A 19362-nucleotide genomic window follows, 5' to 3' on the forward strand; every position below is an offset into this window, starting at 1 on the left:
AACAGTAAATGCCGTTTTGCTTCACAAAAACAATGGAAGACGACATGATCAGTGTAATGCCAATTGCCATGGGATTTAACCCAACCAGTAAGTCAGTGGAACTGTGACTTATTGGTTGGGTTAAAGTGGAGTGGAGAAATTTGCTTTAACACAAGAACATCAATGCTGCAGTTGGTAGGCTAACTTCACCACTCAGCAATACACTTGTTACAGTTATCAAGCCAGTAAGTTTTACAATCTTGAAAGCCAAAGCAATGTTAAGCTCTTGCAATGGTCTGCTTTTTCTCCACAAGGCTCCACACACCCAATGAAGAGACAGCCAAAATGTTGTATTATTTTTATTCTTACTTGTTCCTTTGCAGCCTACGCATGCTAATGCAGCAACCTACTAGAATAACTTTTCATAGAGCAATTCATTTAATTAATGGCTCTTTATACAGTACAGTATATAAATGGAATAGCAAACCACAGAAAAATGTGTGCATATATAATCGCACACGTGTAGATGTAAAAACCGACACTGATAAATGCAGAAGCACCTACTACACGTTATTTCCACTGCACTGTGTTTAAATGGTAAAAGATAAATTAATGCTACTAACAACTGCTTTAATTTTTTAGTAGCATACTTATTCTAGCATTACTGAATTATAGTAAAAGAAAGAAGCTGTTTTAAGCTAAAAAGTTACTAAAAAAGCAAGCAATTACTCATTTTTAAAAGTCAAAATTATTAGTAAAAGTAAAAGTTCGCAAGCACTCTTCCACTGCATTTCACTTCTTTCATATAGTGTACCTATGTGTTTTTGCTTTGCTGTGAACAAAATGAGAATTTTCAGGCAGTATTTTTTTGGCAATTGCTAACGAAGCTAAGTGACATCCTTATTCTGCCAATTAAACTTTGAAAATGTATTATATTGCCTGCAAAGGCTGGCAATATTTTTTGAAACAACAAAAATGTATAAAAAAGATTTTGAGTTTACTTCAGTGTTCAAAACAGTTCTTTTAACATTTCCGTTAATATTAGGTATAAACTTAGTTACAGGAGCATGCGATGGGAACAACAGATTTTTACAAGTTATGTATTGTGAATTGGTACAGTATGTTTAGAGATGACAGCTCCTCAGCAGCTTGGACATCCAGGAAACAGACAAGAACACAGAAACAACTGGGTAAATAAGAGTCACCAAATATATCGAAAGCAGGGGCTTCCACATAGGCAACGCTCATGTGTTAATTAAGCAGATAACATCCCAGCATGCTTAGGGTCATGTATGGAAATGCTGGACAGGTCTGGATACATATAATTTTGGTGAACATGGCTACAAGAGGAGACCTCAATGACTTTGAAAGAGGGGTGTTTGGCAGATCGCTAGTGACCAAGAAAGCTCAACTTGCTGATGATTCACAAGCAAACGATGTCTAAGGTGACATCAGCATGGAAATCTGAGTAAACGAAATCAATAAAGGGAATTATTGGGCAAACTCCAGGATCGAGATAGCCTTGTAAGGCAAAACAGGTGAGTAACTGCAGATCAATTCACTGCAATTTTCAACCTGGGACATTAGCAACCAGTGTTATCAAAATGGTCACTTCTGAATCCAGCTGAGCATTTATACTGTATTCTGGAACCACAAAGACAGTTTTTTCCATATTCATAAATTAGATGCAAGTTGACTGACAAGTCAACTGACACGTTGAATGGTGCTGCACCACTCCTATAGAATTCCATATTCTGGTAAACCCTATGCCATGACACAAATGGACTCCATTGGCCTTGTGGTCCAATGCCATCTTAACTGACGTGACATTTCACACTTTTCACTGCTTTTCTGTACAATTTTCCCCAATTAAATCATATGCAATCTTGGACCAGATCATTACTTCCATGGCATTCCCTGTACTCTGACCCCAGGCTTCTCTTCCTGTCTGTGTGTCTCATGGAGAGCAAGTTGGTGTATGCGAAAAATAAATTCCTAATACAAGAAATTGTATATGGCCAATAAAGTGATCTTGTATCTTTTTCAGCATCTCCAGGACAGCCTTACCTGAAGGATTTGAGAAGTCCAGCACACTGGTAGCAGGCTGCAGGAGGTCAGGACTGCTGGAAGACAGAGATCCTGGGATAGGCATGATAGCAACACTATGTCTGCACTGCTTGGTTCCAACAATGCTGTCATCTTGGGACTGGCCTACGCCACCATCACTATACAATAAACAGAGTAGAAAAAGAAACAAAAATAGAAAGAAATTCTCCTACTTTTTTTGACCAAATGCAAAACAATAGTACTATTAAAAAAAGCAAATAAGAAAACCTCATTCTTGGGCCACCTCACTGCTGAAATGTTTCTAACACACAAATGTACAAACAGTTACAGATTCCCAAAATACTGTGCAATCACTGATAATATAGGTAGGGAACTTAACATTCAATTTTAACCAATATACAGTATCCAATATACATACAGTGTACTGTATACAGTGAACTTATGTACTACTTTGGCTAATCTCAGTTTATAAAGCCAGTTGGTTGGAGCACTGGAGTCTGAGCCATTCAAATAGACCCACTGCATGCTGTGTAAATACCATGTATGTGGTACAGATGTGTGTACATTACAGTCTTCATTCTTGTCTGTAAAGTAATGTAATGTAGTTTTAATTAAATAATGTCACTTACAGTTTTTGCAAAGTTATACAATTAGGAACAGACTGATCGATGTAGTAACACATACTGCATATTCAAAATTGTAAATATTGCCAAATAAGCCTATAATTATTAGCTTGTACAAATCAAGCATGAACAGTATATTATGTAGCTCTGATGTACATACCATGCACAGTATAACAATACTAACAGAAAACGATAAAGACATTTGTTGCCTCCATTGCCTAGTCAAATATTTCTGTAGTAAACGATATGCAAAGTATGACCTTTTGACAAATGTGAGCGTCATCACTTAACTTTTTTAGGTCATATGCCACAAATACAGAGGTGTAAAAGCCGAAATCCTTAAGCAGTCTAGATAAATGACAGTGCATTCTGTCTTCAGTTACAGACAGCGGGGTATTTTAGACCTCCCTGGAAAATTCAAGATTAGATGTTATGTAAGATTTATCCTCAATATAGAGGTAGCTGGCTTTACAAAACAGTGAGAGAAATTCAATATTTCCAAAATGTTCCTTTGCATTTAAGGCCCTGTAAAACAATCATTTTTGTTTCCGGGCTACTTACAGTAACAGGCTTTGAAGTAAAGAATCAATTAAGAATGTCCTCAATGCAACAGAAACAAATAAATAAATCCATATTCATAAAAAAATTCTCAGGGATTTAAATCCGTTTTACAATAATTGTAAAACACATGGCAAACACTATTAACATTGATTGTTTAGTGCTGTAGTTTCATAACTAGGTTACAAAAGGGGTAAAAAATACTGTCCAATTGATACAGTCTCTGCTTTTTTACTTTTATTGCTATACTTGAAGAGATCTATTGGATGTTCAGTGCTAGGCCCCATCTAGAATGGTGCCTACCAATTATCTTTAAACAAACCAGAGCTCAATGTGAATATTTATAGCACCAATAAGGCTGTGAAAGATACACAGTCTTTAACTGTTTAAAAATCAAAGCTGTGTCATTAACATTTCATATAATGGCAATACACTTTGCCACATTCAATGTCTAAATCTGAATTCACCCCACCATTGCTTTCTTTCACAAATTACTGACCTTGAAGTTATAACAACAATAATGATATTTGAAATGTAAGTCCATTTTAAGCCAAATCATAAACCTTGACATTTAATTTTATGGTATTTTAGGATAAATTAAAAGAGAACTTTTTTGGGGGGTGGGCTTGTCGTTTGCTTATTTTATATTTCTCTTTATCATTTTAAAACATTCTCTTTATAGATACAAGACATGTATCACCTCATATTAATTGTAATTATACAAGGGTCTTACCAAAACAGTCCCCTGTGAAGGTGAGGCAGTTACAAAGAAAGACAACATTGGAGAACATGAGAATGGACAACACCATAGCAACTACAGCCATTAAAAAAACACACAAAACAGAACAAGTGCAGTAACCAGCACACTGAAACTCACTAGGCATACACCAAACAAGAACAACATCACACAAAATCTATATTATAATAATTTAAAATGCCAAAGTGATGTAAAGCCTTAATATAACATGAAATTAAGCAAGTGAAACATAAAATGTACATCACATTTAGGATTCTTCAAAAAGACATTAGAAATATGCACATACTTCATTAGGCATCTTATATGAATGAAGAGGTTCTTGAAATGGTATGTGTGTAAATAAGTGAAGTGGGCTTATCACTCTAGAGTTCCAATATACATCATGGTCACATACACTTAACTTCACACAAGATTTCCAAATGATTAATGATGTTTAAGAACCACCTCCCCCTCTCAAAAGGAGCTATACCAGGCAATCTTACAATTACTTCCCTGGGCTTCCAGCTCTACAGCAGACAAACAACCAAATCTGATCCCAAGAAAGGAAAGGAAAATGTGTTTGTGCTATTCAATCACTTTATATGTTTGGATAACTGTCTATGTCAACAACGTCACCACTCATGGTCTATCAAAAGCAAAGTACCACCCCTAGCTACTTGCCAGCACAACAAAATACAGAGGATGCTTTTTGGAAAAAAAAAAAACATTTTGAAGAAAGCTTTTGGTTAAGGAAAATGGCCTCTGTTACACAGGTTAATTTGGAATAAAATAAAAACACCTGCACTATAATAATAGACTATAATAGACTCCTACGCTTATTGAAATAAAACAGATTCACACTTGGGAGGAATCAATCCCACACCTCATAAACAGCTATTGTGAAGATACAAAAAACATACAGAACAGATGTAATCATATCCATCAGATATTTAAATTTCCCAAACTACTGAGGCACTGTAAAACAGAAAGCAGGAAAAGAGCTTTGAATTCAGATAATAGTGCTTCCAGCTATCTCTCTTTTTATGTTTTACCTCACATTAATAATACGATGCTGATGAGCTTAAACTGCTTGCAATTCTTACATCAATGCCTTTCATGTGCATTTTCACCAATTTCATAGCAAAAAGCAAAAACCTTTCAACTCCCTGCAGAGCAGGACAGGAAATGAGCATCAGTTTTCATCTGCCAAAAATTGTGAGTAAAACCAACTATAATGAGAACAGCCTATCTATAGAAGATGGTAAAAAAATCATTCAATCTATAGTGCATCATAACATTTACATTTTTTCCTGAAACAAGAAAACCGTTTGTACCTCTTTTATACCCTATGATCGCTAAACCCTTTCCAATCAGATGCATAATTCCGCCTCATTTGATTCTACTCGCATATCTATTAGTATAATGCTATAGAATGGCAGAGTCACTATCTGTGCAGATCTGCTTTATTAACTGTGCATGAAAATAGGCAGTGGAATTTGCTGTAGCTTCACACATCACTTGCCTGCTACTCAGCTAATACAATACTACAGAGCAAATGATGACTCTCTGCACCCAACGGAAGTGCGTGATGTTGAAGACAACTGTCACAGAAATTAAAATGAGATGGAAGTGCTGATAACTTTTAGCAGTGAAAGGTTGAATAACATTGAAGACCAACTGCTGTGACTTCTACTCTGTTTCCCTTTACATGACAACATCGCAGTCCAAAGGTCTTTTCTCCCTTTTGCTTCTGACTCGACGTACCTGAATGGTTTCGGAGGCAGGATGCTGAAGCGTGTCTTGTCCAGGATCTTCCTGATTTTGTTCCTTCCACCCGACACAGTATTGGCTTTGATCTTCTTGTTTCCCTTTTCAGTAGGAAACATCTGCTCCATGTCTCCAGGAAGATCAGGAATGGAGTAGCGATTCCCTTTCTTCTCCTGGATTTTGGGAATGTGAGGAATGCCATTCTTCTTTTCATGCACTATTCTGCTTAACAGCTCCTTGAAAACTGAAAGTACAAAAATATGAATGGGATCTGTCTAGCACAAAGGTACGAATTAAAACTATAAAAACAAGGGTCTCGATTGTGCTATTTTAGTGTTAAATGCAGGCATTTAACTAATTCTATAATTTACAGTTTGTGTGTAGAACAAAAAAATTTAAATAGAGGAGGAGAAAAACTAAAAGAACATGCAAAATACTTGATTAAGAAAAACTTGACAGATGTTTGTTTATTCTCTAGCATTCCTTTGCCTTACAAAAGATAAGCATCTCCTTACCAAATATATTAGTTTTCACTGTAATGGAAAGATGTGTGTTGTTCTTCAGGATATCAATGGCTTTGGCAGAGGTAATGTTTTCAAAATTTTGGCCATTTATTTCCATTATCTGAAAAGCAAGAGAAACAAGAAAATAACATTTGGGCTGCCGGGTTCACAAAAACGGTCTATCCTGCACTTGACACAAATGCTCGTCATTCTAGATGTTTTAATGAAAAAACACACAAACCATTTTCCTATCCAACCCAAGTAAAAAGCTTTCTGAACCATAACGTCATTGAACAGTTTTAATGACAAATCCTTAAAGGATGTCATTGACATAATTCCCACGTCTGGCTTTGCCGAGATGGTGCTGCTGTCCCCAGCAGCCTCATCTTATTGATTGTCTTAATTATAAAGTGTGCTCAAAGGTCAATGATGCAAAAACAGCTCTCTCGCTCATGTCTGCCTTGCTTGGTTGCCACAAATTACATGCTAGCTAATGAGTGCCCACTAGTATTTTCTATACCAAAGGAATATTTAAAACAGTATGTGTTATTAATGGGGTATTAGAGGACACAAAGAACTTAAGTGATACCCCTCTGACACCCAAACAGCACAGAGATAACAAATGACTGACAGGAAGGATAGTTTACAAAAACATATCCTTTCAAGGAAATACCAAGGATGAAAGAAACTTTAAATACAATTAGTGAGCTCAGCTCTTTTTAAAATCGATACCAATTAGACAAACAGAGCCACATGTATGTGCTGTTATCCTACAGCAAAATGACCAGCTATCCAAGAACTATAGCCTACAGTGCTATAGTTCAATCTTTCATTACATATCAGGCGATCCAAAAATATACCCAAGTGTGTACTTATGCAAACATGACGAACCTGATCTCCTCGTTTCAGACCAGCCTCAGCAGCTTTACTCCCTGGTTCCACAGACTCGATGAAGATACCGAAGCCCCTCTCGCTGCCTCCCAGCAGGGTGAAGAAGAGGGAAGACTCTCTGGAGGGCTTTAGCAGAGTCACCTGCCTCCATTTGGCTTTAGCAGCACAGGCAATGTTCAAGAGCCTGAGATGACCTTTCATTTTCTTGAAAAGAGAACATTAAAAGTCTGTGACCAATTTGTAGGCACTGACAACTGCTTAAATAATGTTCAGTTGTCTGCAAACATTCACAGACTAGTATATCTTGGACCAATACTTGAACAATGATACGTATCTGGATTGTATTATTTTCTGAAAGAAGCATTGTTTTTAACATATGAATGCACTAAATCCTTACTGCTGCTTCCAGAAGTCTTTCAAACTCCTCCAAGAACTGCGTCATCGCAGGATCTCCTTCAAAATCATTGAAATGATTGTTCACCCACAACAGCACTACCCGTGTAACCTAGCATGAAAAGATTCAAGTTAAAACAAAGATCGGCACTCTTCAAACTCACACGGTAGTTAAGCATACAATTTTTTCACTGTTTTTCTCTAGAGATGGAAACTATTTCTGCAGATGTTTTAAGAAGGGAACACATCTTTGCATTAATAGGATCCCTCTGTATAACATGAGGGATGCTTAGGTTGAAGTTTTTCCACAATGGAAGAGTGTTTCCCTCTAGATTTAGGCCCTGCATGTTCCTTCATTCACTCAAGGTATAACAAGATCTGAAAATTACACGTTGAAAATTTGTGATTCATTGTCATCAAAGTGTGCGAGTCCGAACATCAAGTACTTCAAATCAAAGCCATCAAACTCCACAAAGAGAAAACAATAAACACCTATATCTTCTGGTGTAATCATTCCTAAAAGAGATTAACTGCCCTTTACAAAATGTTCTCAAAGGAATATTGATCGTTTTAAAGTATTTGATGTTTTATGGTCTAGAAGTGAAGATATCTGCAATTCAGTCCCAGGCGTTTGCAGACCTGTCAATACTGTTATTGATCCTGTAGAGCACTACTGCGCTCACTTGAATGTAAATCAATTGTTAAGTGCTTGATGACAGCCTTGGCAATGTCTACTGACCTTGTCCCTGAGGCTGTCAACTTTGAACCACTCTAACAATTTCCTCCCCACCTCCATGGGGCTCGACAGAAATGTCCTATAGGTTAGTAAGAAATCCTCAATGTATGTGGGGTCCACAATGGAATGTTCTTCCACCAAGTGCATGATAAGGCGTTCGGGAGTCCCCTGAAGACACAGCAAACAGACAACAGTGTGATTCAATGTGATTAAACAAAGATCTTTATCAAAATTCAGCTTCCCTATTCTGCCTAGAATAAAAAAAAAAACAGGGATGTAAAGTGGTATTCACATTAATTTAAGCTAGTAATACTGCATACCACAAAACCAATGCATGTGCTACAGTACGTTTGCTGAGCAAGTCAATTTTTGGCAACATGAAAATAAAACCTTTTACATGAAAACACAAAGGCTTATTCAGCTTTCATCAGCCTTGCCTTGCTCTTTGTGCTGCATGCAAGCCACATGACCAGAGGTATTGCTTGGGAAACCCCTACATTTTAGAGGATGAGAAACTAAAAACGTGGTTGTCAACTAAATTGGAATAAGGAAATACAGAAGGACGGATCTACCAGGACCCGTGCTCATTCACTATTTAACTTAAATTGAAGCGTTATCCTCTTGTAGTCAAAAGAAAATAAGTAACTCATATAAATCTAGAAGCAGAAAATGACTGTTTATGAAGGATTAATAATGGCAATCTAAAACCAAAGAGCTAGAAAACAATGCTTAGTAGGCAAAAAATCAGCTACATTAAAACAACTAATGTTAAAATGAAATACATACTGTATAACACTAAGCCCTGATTGTATCAGTTTCTCTTGCACAGTATTTTCAATAATTCACCCCCCAATGTGAATTTAAAAGTGGTTAGAAATTACATTTCAAAAAAGCACGGAAAACAAATTGCTCCCACCAAGCATTACAGTTCATATATTTCTGAAAATCTTTTAAAAATAGCAATTGGATACATAAATAGAGAAGGATTTGCCCAAATAAAAATCATAAATGAACACAGATTTGAAAGCACAGAAGCTGTCCTTGCCTTAATGACGATGTGTCCTTTCCTGGTGCCACTGCGATCGAGTTCTCGGTGTTCCTTCACCATAACGATCTCTCCTTCCTCCTCCACTTTGTGCGTATTCTTTTCCACATGGTTCAGAATGCGCCAGTAATCTTCTTGGGCTATACAAACAAACTGCCCCACAAAGATATGAGGACAGTTAATAAACTGGTAGTACAAAAGAACACTGCTATCCACCACTGATGGGTATTCCGACAACAGCAGTACAGAGTCATTCTCGTTAGGCATTGGACTTCAACCACCTCTTTTGCCAATATTCTTTAAAGACAATTTAGTTTCTTTTTTCAAGCTTTGTATTTAGATCAATATCCGTTGAAGATATTTTTTTCAGAGACTTAGCATGAAGAAACAAACAAGCAATCGGAAAGAACATGAATTTAACTTTACAAACGGTAGCAACAGGAAACAGAACTTATCAGCCTAACTCTGAAACTGAACACTTAAAAGTACTTGCAGAAGCCAAAACCACTTCTTGAGTATTAGCAGAACAAGAAGGTCACTTTTACTGCAGCCTCTCTAAATTAAGACAAAGTTCCTGTTCTATATGACTAAGCTACAACATTTAACCCTGTTTTATCTTGTGCTCGTGACTGCAAACACATATGATTTGAAACCGATTATTTTTTCAAATATATTAAAGAAATAAACTAAAAAAAAATCTAAAATGTATAAAGCTGGACAGACTCCAAATCAGTTACAGTAGCTTTAACATAGAGGGCTGTTGCAGGGCCTATATTCTGATAAATTGTGGAACACATTCAAATTAAAATTGTTTTGTAACGACTATCCATAACACTCTCATTCCGTGTTTAATTGTCAAATAGTACAGGAATTAATAAGGAATTTATCCTTATCAGGAGGAGACATTCTGGACTATACACACTTTACAAATACTGTATTACAGCAAAATCAAAAGGTTTTTTTTGTATCGTAAATTACCACAAAAAATGTGTTCAGTTTTGATACCAACCTGACAGTCTTCTACTTTGGTCCGTACCAAACCACTCATGAACTGCTTGTCAAGAGAGGGAGAAATCCCAAAGCTGTTTCCCATGCAAAGGATTTCCATTCTTCCATCCGGATGAAACACTTCAACTGAGCCATTCAGAATAACATACCACATATCCAACTGCAAAACGCCAACAAAAAACGCATAACAATCTCTTTGGAGAACTCTTTGCTTTTAGCACTTTTAAAGGCAAAATGTATAAGCAGTTTCAAAGCTACTGGTCCACCTCCTGTTTTTTTTGTAGAGGAGACATTCCTCCATGATGTGCTACATACTGTAGTTTGTTTCTCTCCACACATGCATAAGGGGTTTGCATTTCAGCAGAAGAGGTGGATGCCACGGGATTTGTCTTAACCTGAGTTTATATTTTCTACCAAGAACCACTTTGTGGCATCCTGTTATGATAATAATCTTCAAACTGCTTCTTCTAATTCTGGCTCGGGGGGGTTTCAAAGCCAAGGGTTTGCCCAGAAGCCTATGAACCTGACAGTATGTCTTTGGACTGTGGGAAGAAACCGGAAGAAACTCACACAAACACGGGAATAACATACAAACTCCACACAGATAGATGTCCAGGACCAGAACTGAACTCAGGGCACCGGTGCTGTGAGGTGGCAATTCTATCCACTGCTCCACCATGCTGTCCAAAACTGACTTATTTAGCTAAATAAAATTTGCCATTTATTATTACTACAAATCAACGATAATATTTATGTCTTAGCTTTTTACCTCTAGTAAAACTAAATTGTTTCAAGTTGAGAAAATGTTGACAAAATAACTTCTATGCCATGACATGCTCTCTTCCTACTGTAGATTCGATATGAATTTTCATTTTCTCAGGCAAGTACCTAAATTAACTACTTAATGCATCCATCTCTACACAAGCTAGCTAAATAATTAAACAAGCAGTGTGCTCTACATTTTGTACTGAATCATAGATCCACTGTAAGTCACATGCCACTGAGGTTTTGGTTGATGAAGAATTTCTTACTTTGAGAAATTGCATAATTAAGATGTATTTAAAAAAGATGGGTAGTTGTATGAGGTTTAGACTGATCTAGAGTTCACACTGTGTCTATACAAGTATTTTACATCTAGCATAGGTTAAATACAGGGACTTACTTCTTGTCCATCCTGAAGAATGACTTTTCCTGCATGTTCAATTACTTCAAATTTCATAACATTGCACAGTTCTCGCCTCACAGACATGGTCATGTTTGCAAACGCAGGCAGCTGGTGCATGAACTCCAGCAGTTGTTCTGAAACAGCAATGAAACACATTCCTTACAAGCGAGGTTAGAATTCTTGTAATATGGGTTTTCTGCCAGGAAAGCTTGCAAACGGATAACTTTTTACACTCAAGCATAAAGTCAAACATTTTGGACAAAATGCTGGATGTTAAAAAAGAAAAGTTAATATTCGGTCATTTCAACCCTTTTGGAGAGATGAATATGGATTAGTTCAATTTGCTGTTGTGCTCTGAGTGCTTGGAAATAAATGATGTACCGTGATTAGCGATTCTTGCGAGATAAAGAGACTCATGGAATTCGAGGAGCTGTACTGCCTAAAATCTGTGCACGGCATAACTACAGGAGAAGATCTAGCTACGACGTATAATAATCATTTTGAGGAAATAGGAGCTGACATCAAGAATGTATTTTCTGTGATGACTAGATGGTGCTCCTGCTATGAACAGAAAAAAAAGGGATTCGTAGAGATCATTGTTGATCACATTGGCTATGCCATGGTAAATTTTCATTGCATTACTGATCAGGAAATGAATACTCTGTGCCAAAATTTCAAATGTTGAGCTTAATAATGCAATGTCTGCCTAGACACACAAGCAGTTTTAATCTCTGCTTCAAGCCTGAGAACCTACTTTGTACTTTGTACAGTCATCTGTTAAATTTAGTTTTAGTTTAGTTCCTTTAAATAAAAGTTTTTTAATTCAAAGAAACCTTTAATTTAAGAGTTATTCTCCCTACCATCTCAATACACTGCAAAATTGAAGGTGCTTTTCAATCTAATCTTTGCTACTAAAATACTTGCCAACCGTCTTATAACAATACAGGATTTTGTTTGAATAACTGCACTTCCTGAGGCTGATAATGCCTGGCCTGAAGCTTTGTACATTACATGAGTTAAGTGGCTTTTTTCAGCACAACTAACAAACATGTACTGTCTGCTTAAATAACACACTGGCTGATAGAAGATGACCTGAAGACCTTTAAAATTCTTGACCAGCTTCCTCTTCTGTAAGGTTACATTTTACATATTTACATACACATTTTAGGTCCAACCAGAGATAAAGCCATCTCACTTGGTGTGAGTTATGCTGCGACACAGTCTTAATTAAAAAAGGGTTGTCTACTTTGGGATTTTGAATAATTTGTCTAATGTATTATATGTGTGTATGTGTATATCATACAATAAAATTATGTTTTCATTAAAGATTATTAACATAATTCAACTCAACAGTGAAAGGTTCTAGTCAATGGTTATTAAAAAGATTTAAGTAGAAAAAAAGCCTGCGATCCCCAAGAAGAATACCATGTTGTTGCATAATGTGGGTTTTCCTGGTACAGTTTAAATATGAAAGGTACTAACCAACATCATCATCCATTCTGTCAACTGGATCCTTCTCCAAACACTCTCGCACAACATCTCTCCCCAGGAGGGGGTCTGAGGCTCGGTCGATATCTTCATCTTCCTCCTCCTCCTCTTCCGAATCCACTGCTGCCTCAGGGAGACCTGACAGATCAACATCGCCAACCTCACTCTCTGTGGCCTGGGGAGAAGGACAAGAGACTCATGACTTCCTTCCTTCACTGCTTTATTGAACCTATTGGGAGGAATCTCTATAGATCAAAATTTTGACAGGAACCGCTGTGCAAAAGAGTTGCACGGCGATTTTCAGCCTCTTTTTTTTAAGCTCATAGTTAACCATTATCTATATTTTTAGCTTAATAGATGAGTATAGGGCAACAAATGATGCTAATTACAATGAACACCTGCCAATGGGTTATTTATATTAGTGTGGTAAATGAGATGGCTTAGCTAATGCAACTCTTAATATTAATTGCTTATATGTAGATTGCCTTGAACAGTTGTGACCAATCTTTTGAAGACTGTTGTCAATATGAATTAAAAATGGCTTTAAAAACAAGCTTGGTTTCCTCTTGCCCCAACTAAGATGTATGCTCACCACATATATACAGTAACTTTTCATTATGTCCCAGATGTCTAAAACCTCTGCACAGAGTGTTTACAGACCACGTATCACTGTAGAAACCGAACTGTGCTCGTTCGCTGCCCTGTTGGTCAGACGGCTAGCCTGTGAGGAAGGGATACAGCTGGTCTATGTGCCTGCCCATGCTGTCATCTGCTCTCCCACACGTGCATCCGCTGCCAACTCTACCGAGACCGAACGTGGAGACTGCTAATCCAAGCCTTGGGCAATAACTTGTCCAGAAATCAACAAGATAAAAAACAAACTCCTTTCAATGAGCCATGTTAACTAGGAAAGAGACAGAGGTTTAATGAGAACTTGACATTGATAGGTACTGCATCTAACAGGGCAAGGGATCACTTGGAATTCACAACAGATGCCATCACCAATTACATTAAACAAAATTGTACTTATGCATTAAATTAATAAACAGTGTGACAAATATGTACTTCACTTACAAGTTTGAACAGCCTTCAAAAATAATCTTTAGTTGCACAAAGTAAGCATTTATTAACATTTCTTCTTCCACTTGACAATTGCAGAGATGACCTGATGAACAGTGAATAGTTATTTAAATATCTCACACCTTGAGAAGGCCCCATAGCCAAAATGTTATATTACTTTTCAACAGAACTATTTATTTATTTCTTAGCAGTTTGAAGCTGAGATGCTCAAGCAACTCCCCAATATAATCTATTAACCAGGATAAAATAGGGATTACTTTGAATCATTGTACATGAAACTGCCATGACATTATCACAATGCTCAAAACAATTCAGTCGATTTAAACAGCTGTTTCTTATGTGAAATGGTCATAGCAGTTTGTTTTGTGTATTGCCCTGAATTCACTGAGATCATTTTGCTATCCTGGACACCCTAACACTGAAGAGTATAGATGTAACAGTAGATTATATGTAATTTAAGCACACTGTGACTATTAACATAAAATGAATAGAATGGGTAATAAAATATTTTGCCCTCATGAATTGGTTCATAATACAATACTGGATTGAACAATGAGTACACCTACAGTATATTTAGATACAAATTTAATCTCATTGAGACCAACACAAAGGCATATTACTTTAGCACTAATCTTGTGGAATATTACTCAATTTTCCATGTCAATCTCTTAAATAGATTCAATCTAAAATAGGTTCTATTTTAAAAGGTGTTTGGGGGCATTGTTTTCAGATTATTATCCAAGGTAATTTTAAATTCGTAGTTGATGGCATGCATTAGCACACAAAATCCGTCCCTTGTGTTACTGTGCTTGCGTTACTTCAACAGCTCAGCCAACAACATTAGCACAATAAATCTTTCATTTTGGTTTCAGCTCAGTTCCCACACCTATCGGAAATGACAGATATCAGTTCTGCTTCACTGCAATCACGTCAGTTTCACCACCTGGACTAAAGCAAATTATACACTGCATGCAGATTTGATGGTCTTTAATACAAAAACTGTGCTCAAAAAAGCATTGCTTGAATCATGTAAACAAAACTGGCAGATGCCAATAACATTTTTGTCTTCACACCTTTCCCCTTTCTGACCGTTATTAGCATTTTTCCACTATCAAAACAGAAAATGGGGTGTGCTAAAGGAATGTCAGTAGCAGACTCAAAACCTTTACTGTATTGCAACAGCCAAAAGCACTATTTTACAAAACAATTACAGGAAGTCTATGAGCTCTCCTAAGACTTCAAAATACTGCTGGAATCTGTGAAAGACTACATCCGATTTATTAAACTCTACAGTAGTTCGGATTTCAAGAAACACTATCTATCTTGCTTATTTCAACGACTGGGACAGAAATCTATCTTCTGTTTATTTTTGAGTGATGTCACATATCTGGGAAAGGTATTTTTTGAATGTTTTAGGACAAATGGAATGTTACTTTGCATTACAATACATTTCATTTTTACATTGCAGAATAGTTCATACACCAGATTACTTGACCTTTTCAAGAAAAATCTATAGAAACAATGATAGCATAACTCAATGTTATATATTTATAATGTTAAATTTATTTATAATGCACTTTATCTTTAATGTTATAATGTATAATTTGTTTCTATTTTTCACATTGTATTTAACTTATACTAATTACATATTCCTATTTAATGTTTCTTTTTTTTTAAAGCATGAAACTATTGCATTTTAAATTCATCCTACTGAAACTTGGATCTCCAGTAACTATTGCTGTACTGACTTAATTGAAAATCAAGTGGAAACTTTCAGTATCCAGAGTGTCTTACAGGAAATGAACACAAAGCTGAATGTTTTCATTCTCATCACTAAGCGCTCTTGTACTGTTGATGCAAGCCAGCATCACAGGAAATGGAGTTGTGTCACAAGTAGAGACTAATCCCAATCCTATTCTGGTGAAGGACTACATTGGGGAATCTGGGCTACAGCCAGCTGGTGACATGACTTCATAAACACAAACTAGTAATTTCTGGGCCGAAAAACCAAGACTGTGCTCGGAGCAAGCACCGGAGCAAGCACCTTTATTGGCTAGATGGCTTGGCAGCTATCAGTGCTGAGTAACAGCTCAAGAAAACGTTAATACATATGTGCATGTGATAAGTAGTTCAAGCATCCAGCACACAGCCGTAATTGACCTTGCATTGCTGAAGTCTTTCCTGTGGTCTTGAATAGTTTGTGAAGGACTAGGGGTTACATGGCTGTATATTCTACGCACTTTTCTGCTGTCAGCTCAGGAGAGGACTCTCTTCCTGTTTAACCTTTAGCACACAGCTTGGATGAGAGAGTTCGCGTTCACATTTCTGGGGCTCAGAGCAACAGGATGCCAAGCCAAACCCTCTATAATTAGAAGCTTTGCAAGAGCCATAGAACAACAAACGTCCTTTGCAGCTATCGCCCATAGAAGTGCAAGCCAATTAATTTGGCAAAGGCATTCTGAATAATTTAAATGAGAAAACCCTGAATTCACTGAGATCATTTTGGTATCTTGCAATTCTAGAAAAGAAGGTGTTGTGACTACGATGTTCTCTTCAAAAAAGTCAGACACCATATCCAGTATATATTATCCATTTTAAAATCTAAACCACTCAAAAATGCTTTCCTGCTATTAAGAGAAATGATTTTATATGGAAAATGAATCTGTTAAATACAAAATGCAAGTATAAATGGTGTCCAGCCTCTGGAATTAGATCTAGTATGACAGGATTTTATTTCCCCGCAAGTTTCATCCTTTTTCATGCTGCCTGTTGCTGCTGTGCAATGCTTTTACAATTACATTTGCATGGAAACAAAAGGTCACTTCCACAATGATCAAGGTATTGCAGAAAACATGCCTGAAGTTCCAAATGCAGTATTCACGATGCAAATATGTCCCTTGGTAACTTAAAAACTGAGCTTTGTGACAATAATAAAAAAACTGGGTCACAATAAAATGACAAAACCTCAAAGAAAATACCGATGAGCCTTTTATTAACATTATCACAAGTATAACCAAAATTTAATATTGTCCAAAAGCTATAAAGTACCATTTCTATCCTATTTGATCTGTAAATATGTGACTTGCAAAGCCCCCACTGTACTGCAGTGCAAAATCCTCTTTTTCCCCCCATTTCATTTTTACACATTTGTAATTTTATTTAACTTTATATATAAATAACATGATTGTAACAAATGAAAACTATTAAATGCTGAGAAAGGATTTTTATAGTGTTAGAATAGAATATAAACATGACATAAAAGGTCAGCAAGAAAAGGTCATTCCTGCAGGAGAATCCTGGTGGATTTAAAAGGTCTTTATACTTGACTACAAATTGTCACTCAACCCAACCATAAACCACATGGCAAGATTTAGATCAGTATATTCAACACTTGCTTATCGTTGGTTGCTGTATAGTTTCGTTTTTTACGCTAGAAATGATAAATTATTTTATTTTATACTTGAATGTGGAATAAACTCAACTTACTGTACATTTCCAACCAGTGTAACTCCCAGGTATCAGGAAATACACTAACGCACTTACTGTATGACTTTAGTTATGTAAAGAAATGTGCATATTTTTACTTAGACCAATTTTGTGTACCAGTAGCACTTTACTCAAAGGTGTAGATGTGCCCAGCTGCCTCTTGTTTCCCCCAGTGTCCAAACCCTTTGGCTGAAGTGCTTGATAAGGATAAGGTGTCTAACCAGGTCTTGGACCCTTGTCTGCCTTCAGGGAAGACTTTCACAAGCTCTGAGAAAAACATGATTGGAACGCACGTGTGCAGATTTGGATTTCGTGTTATTACTCATTTGGCATGCCACAGGTTCACTGATCAAAGGAAATATTATTACAATTAAATAAACAAATACAATAATAAGGCGCTTATGAATGGTTTTTGCATTAAGGCTAGTTATAGACTTGCCATTTCTTCATATTCTGAAGCAATATACCACAGTTACAGGAAAATGTAGTGGTCTGTTCTAAGTTAATATGTAACCTTTGCACTGTTCAAATCATTTTAAGGTGCCAAAAACACTGTTGGGAAATCCTTTCCATTTAAAACTCACTGCTCTGTTGACTGAAAATCTGCTAATTGCTTTCTTAGTCTGGCAAGAGATTGGATAGCTTACTGTACCTATGTTGTGGGATACCTGCTCATTGATTAGCTGTTTGTTTTTTAAAAGTTAAACCGTGGCTCACCAGGACCAGGACAGGGAACCACTGTTCTATAGCCAATATATCTGATATACTAGAGCTCCTACACATTCTTCAGGTGATCCATAAAATGTGTACAAACAAAAAATGTCTCTTGTCTTTAAACATTTTTAAATAATAGTCTGACCAGTTAATATTAGGGGTGGCCCAGCAGACAGTACCCAGATAGCAGGCATCTATGGTGCTTTACTGGTTGAGCTACAGAAGCCTGATTTGTTGTACATGAAACTATTACCTGGTAGATGTCCGATAAGCTACTGCTCCCAGAGTCACTGGCGATGCTGCATCCTGATTGACTGGGAGGCACATGCATCACCTGTTGGTGTGGATTGTCAGTGAGATGCATCTTGGCGAGATCTGCAGGGAGCTGAATAAATAATAATGAAAGGAATAAAAATTAATTAAAAAAATTAGGCCTAAAACAAAGAACTACTAATGCAAATTAACTGTCCTTTTGCTTTGGGATTTATTAATCAAAAAATCAATTCTCTCTCACAAGGCGCATATGTAATGACATAACAAAAAGATGGTCATAGTATTGTAGCTGGTAATAACTTACCATGTTGCAATACAGTATTTCTATTTTATGTACAACTTTTTAATGCGCCTTTCTGAATAAAATTTTATAAAACAGTTAAAATGTACTTTAGATTTTACATATCGGCAGCTCAGGAAATTAGCAGACCTTTTAAAATTAATATGCTGCCATTTTGAACTCAGTATTAAGAATGGCGTTAATATGTGCACATTTTGGAATTTACAGAGATATGTTTAAGCAACAAAATGTAAACATTACAAAAACAGGAAATCAATATACTGTATACTCAAATGAATACAAATTGACAGAAGCACAAACATGTAGCACTGCAGTTAAAACAAAGGCTGACATTACATCAAAATCTGTGTGAAAGACTGTAGTGTTACAAAGTGGACTATTTCCCTTTGAAGAAAAGAAAGTAGACTTTGTCCATTGTCTCCAAACTCTTTCAAACGGTACTTGATGATCTGAATAAGAACATTAAGCCTTTAAACATTAAAAACTTCAGGATGCCCGCTATGCTGTGTAATATTTCTCGATAGTTTGAAAGAACCCTCATTTTATGGT

General features: G+C 36.5%; 1 protein-coding gene across 8 annotated transcripts in view; it reads right to left on the reverse strand.

Annotated features, from left to right (window-relative positions):
• Positions 1-19362, reverse strand: part of rapgef6 (Rap guanine nucleotide exchange factor (GEF) 6) — a 95144-nt gene that overhangs the window by 20323 nt on the left and 55459 nt on the right. For all 8 annotated transcript variants that reach the window (XM_015349507.2, XM_015349505.2, XM_015349506.2 and 5 more), the window contains 11 exons: positions 18493-18624; positions 12954-13134; positions 11469-11605; positions 10308-10466; positions 9299-9451; positions 8257-8421; positions 7522-7629; positions 7125-7328; positions 6246-6354; positions 5728-5974; positions 2047-2204 (listed from right to left, as the gene is read on the reverse strand). In XM_015349507.2, coding sequence (XP_015204993.2) covers positions 2047-2204; positions 5728-5974; positions 6246-6354; positions 7125-7328; positions 7522-7629; positions 8257-8421; positions 9299-9451; positions 10308-10466; positions 11469-11605; positions 12954-13134; positions 18493-18624 — 1753 coding nt within the window. The remainder of the gene's footprint in view (positions 1-2046; positions 2205-5727; positions 5975-6245; positions 6355-7124; positions 7329-7521; positions 7630-8256; positions 8422-9298; positions 9452-10307; positions 10467-11468; positions 11606-12953; positions 13135-18492; positions 18625-19362) is intronic.

The sequence above is a fragment of the Lepisosteus oculatus genome, chromosome 11 (genome assembly GCF_040954835.1).
Source record: "Lepisosteus oculatus isolate fLepOcu1 chromosome 11, fLepOcu1.hap2, whole genome shotgun sequence".
NCBI classification, from domain to species: Eukaryota; Metazoa; Chordata; class Actinopteri; order Semionotiformes; family Lepisosteidae; genus Lepisosteus; species Lepisosteus oculatus.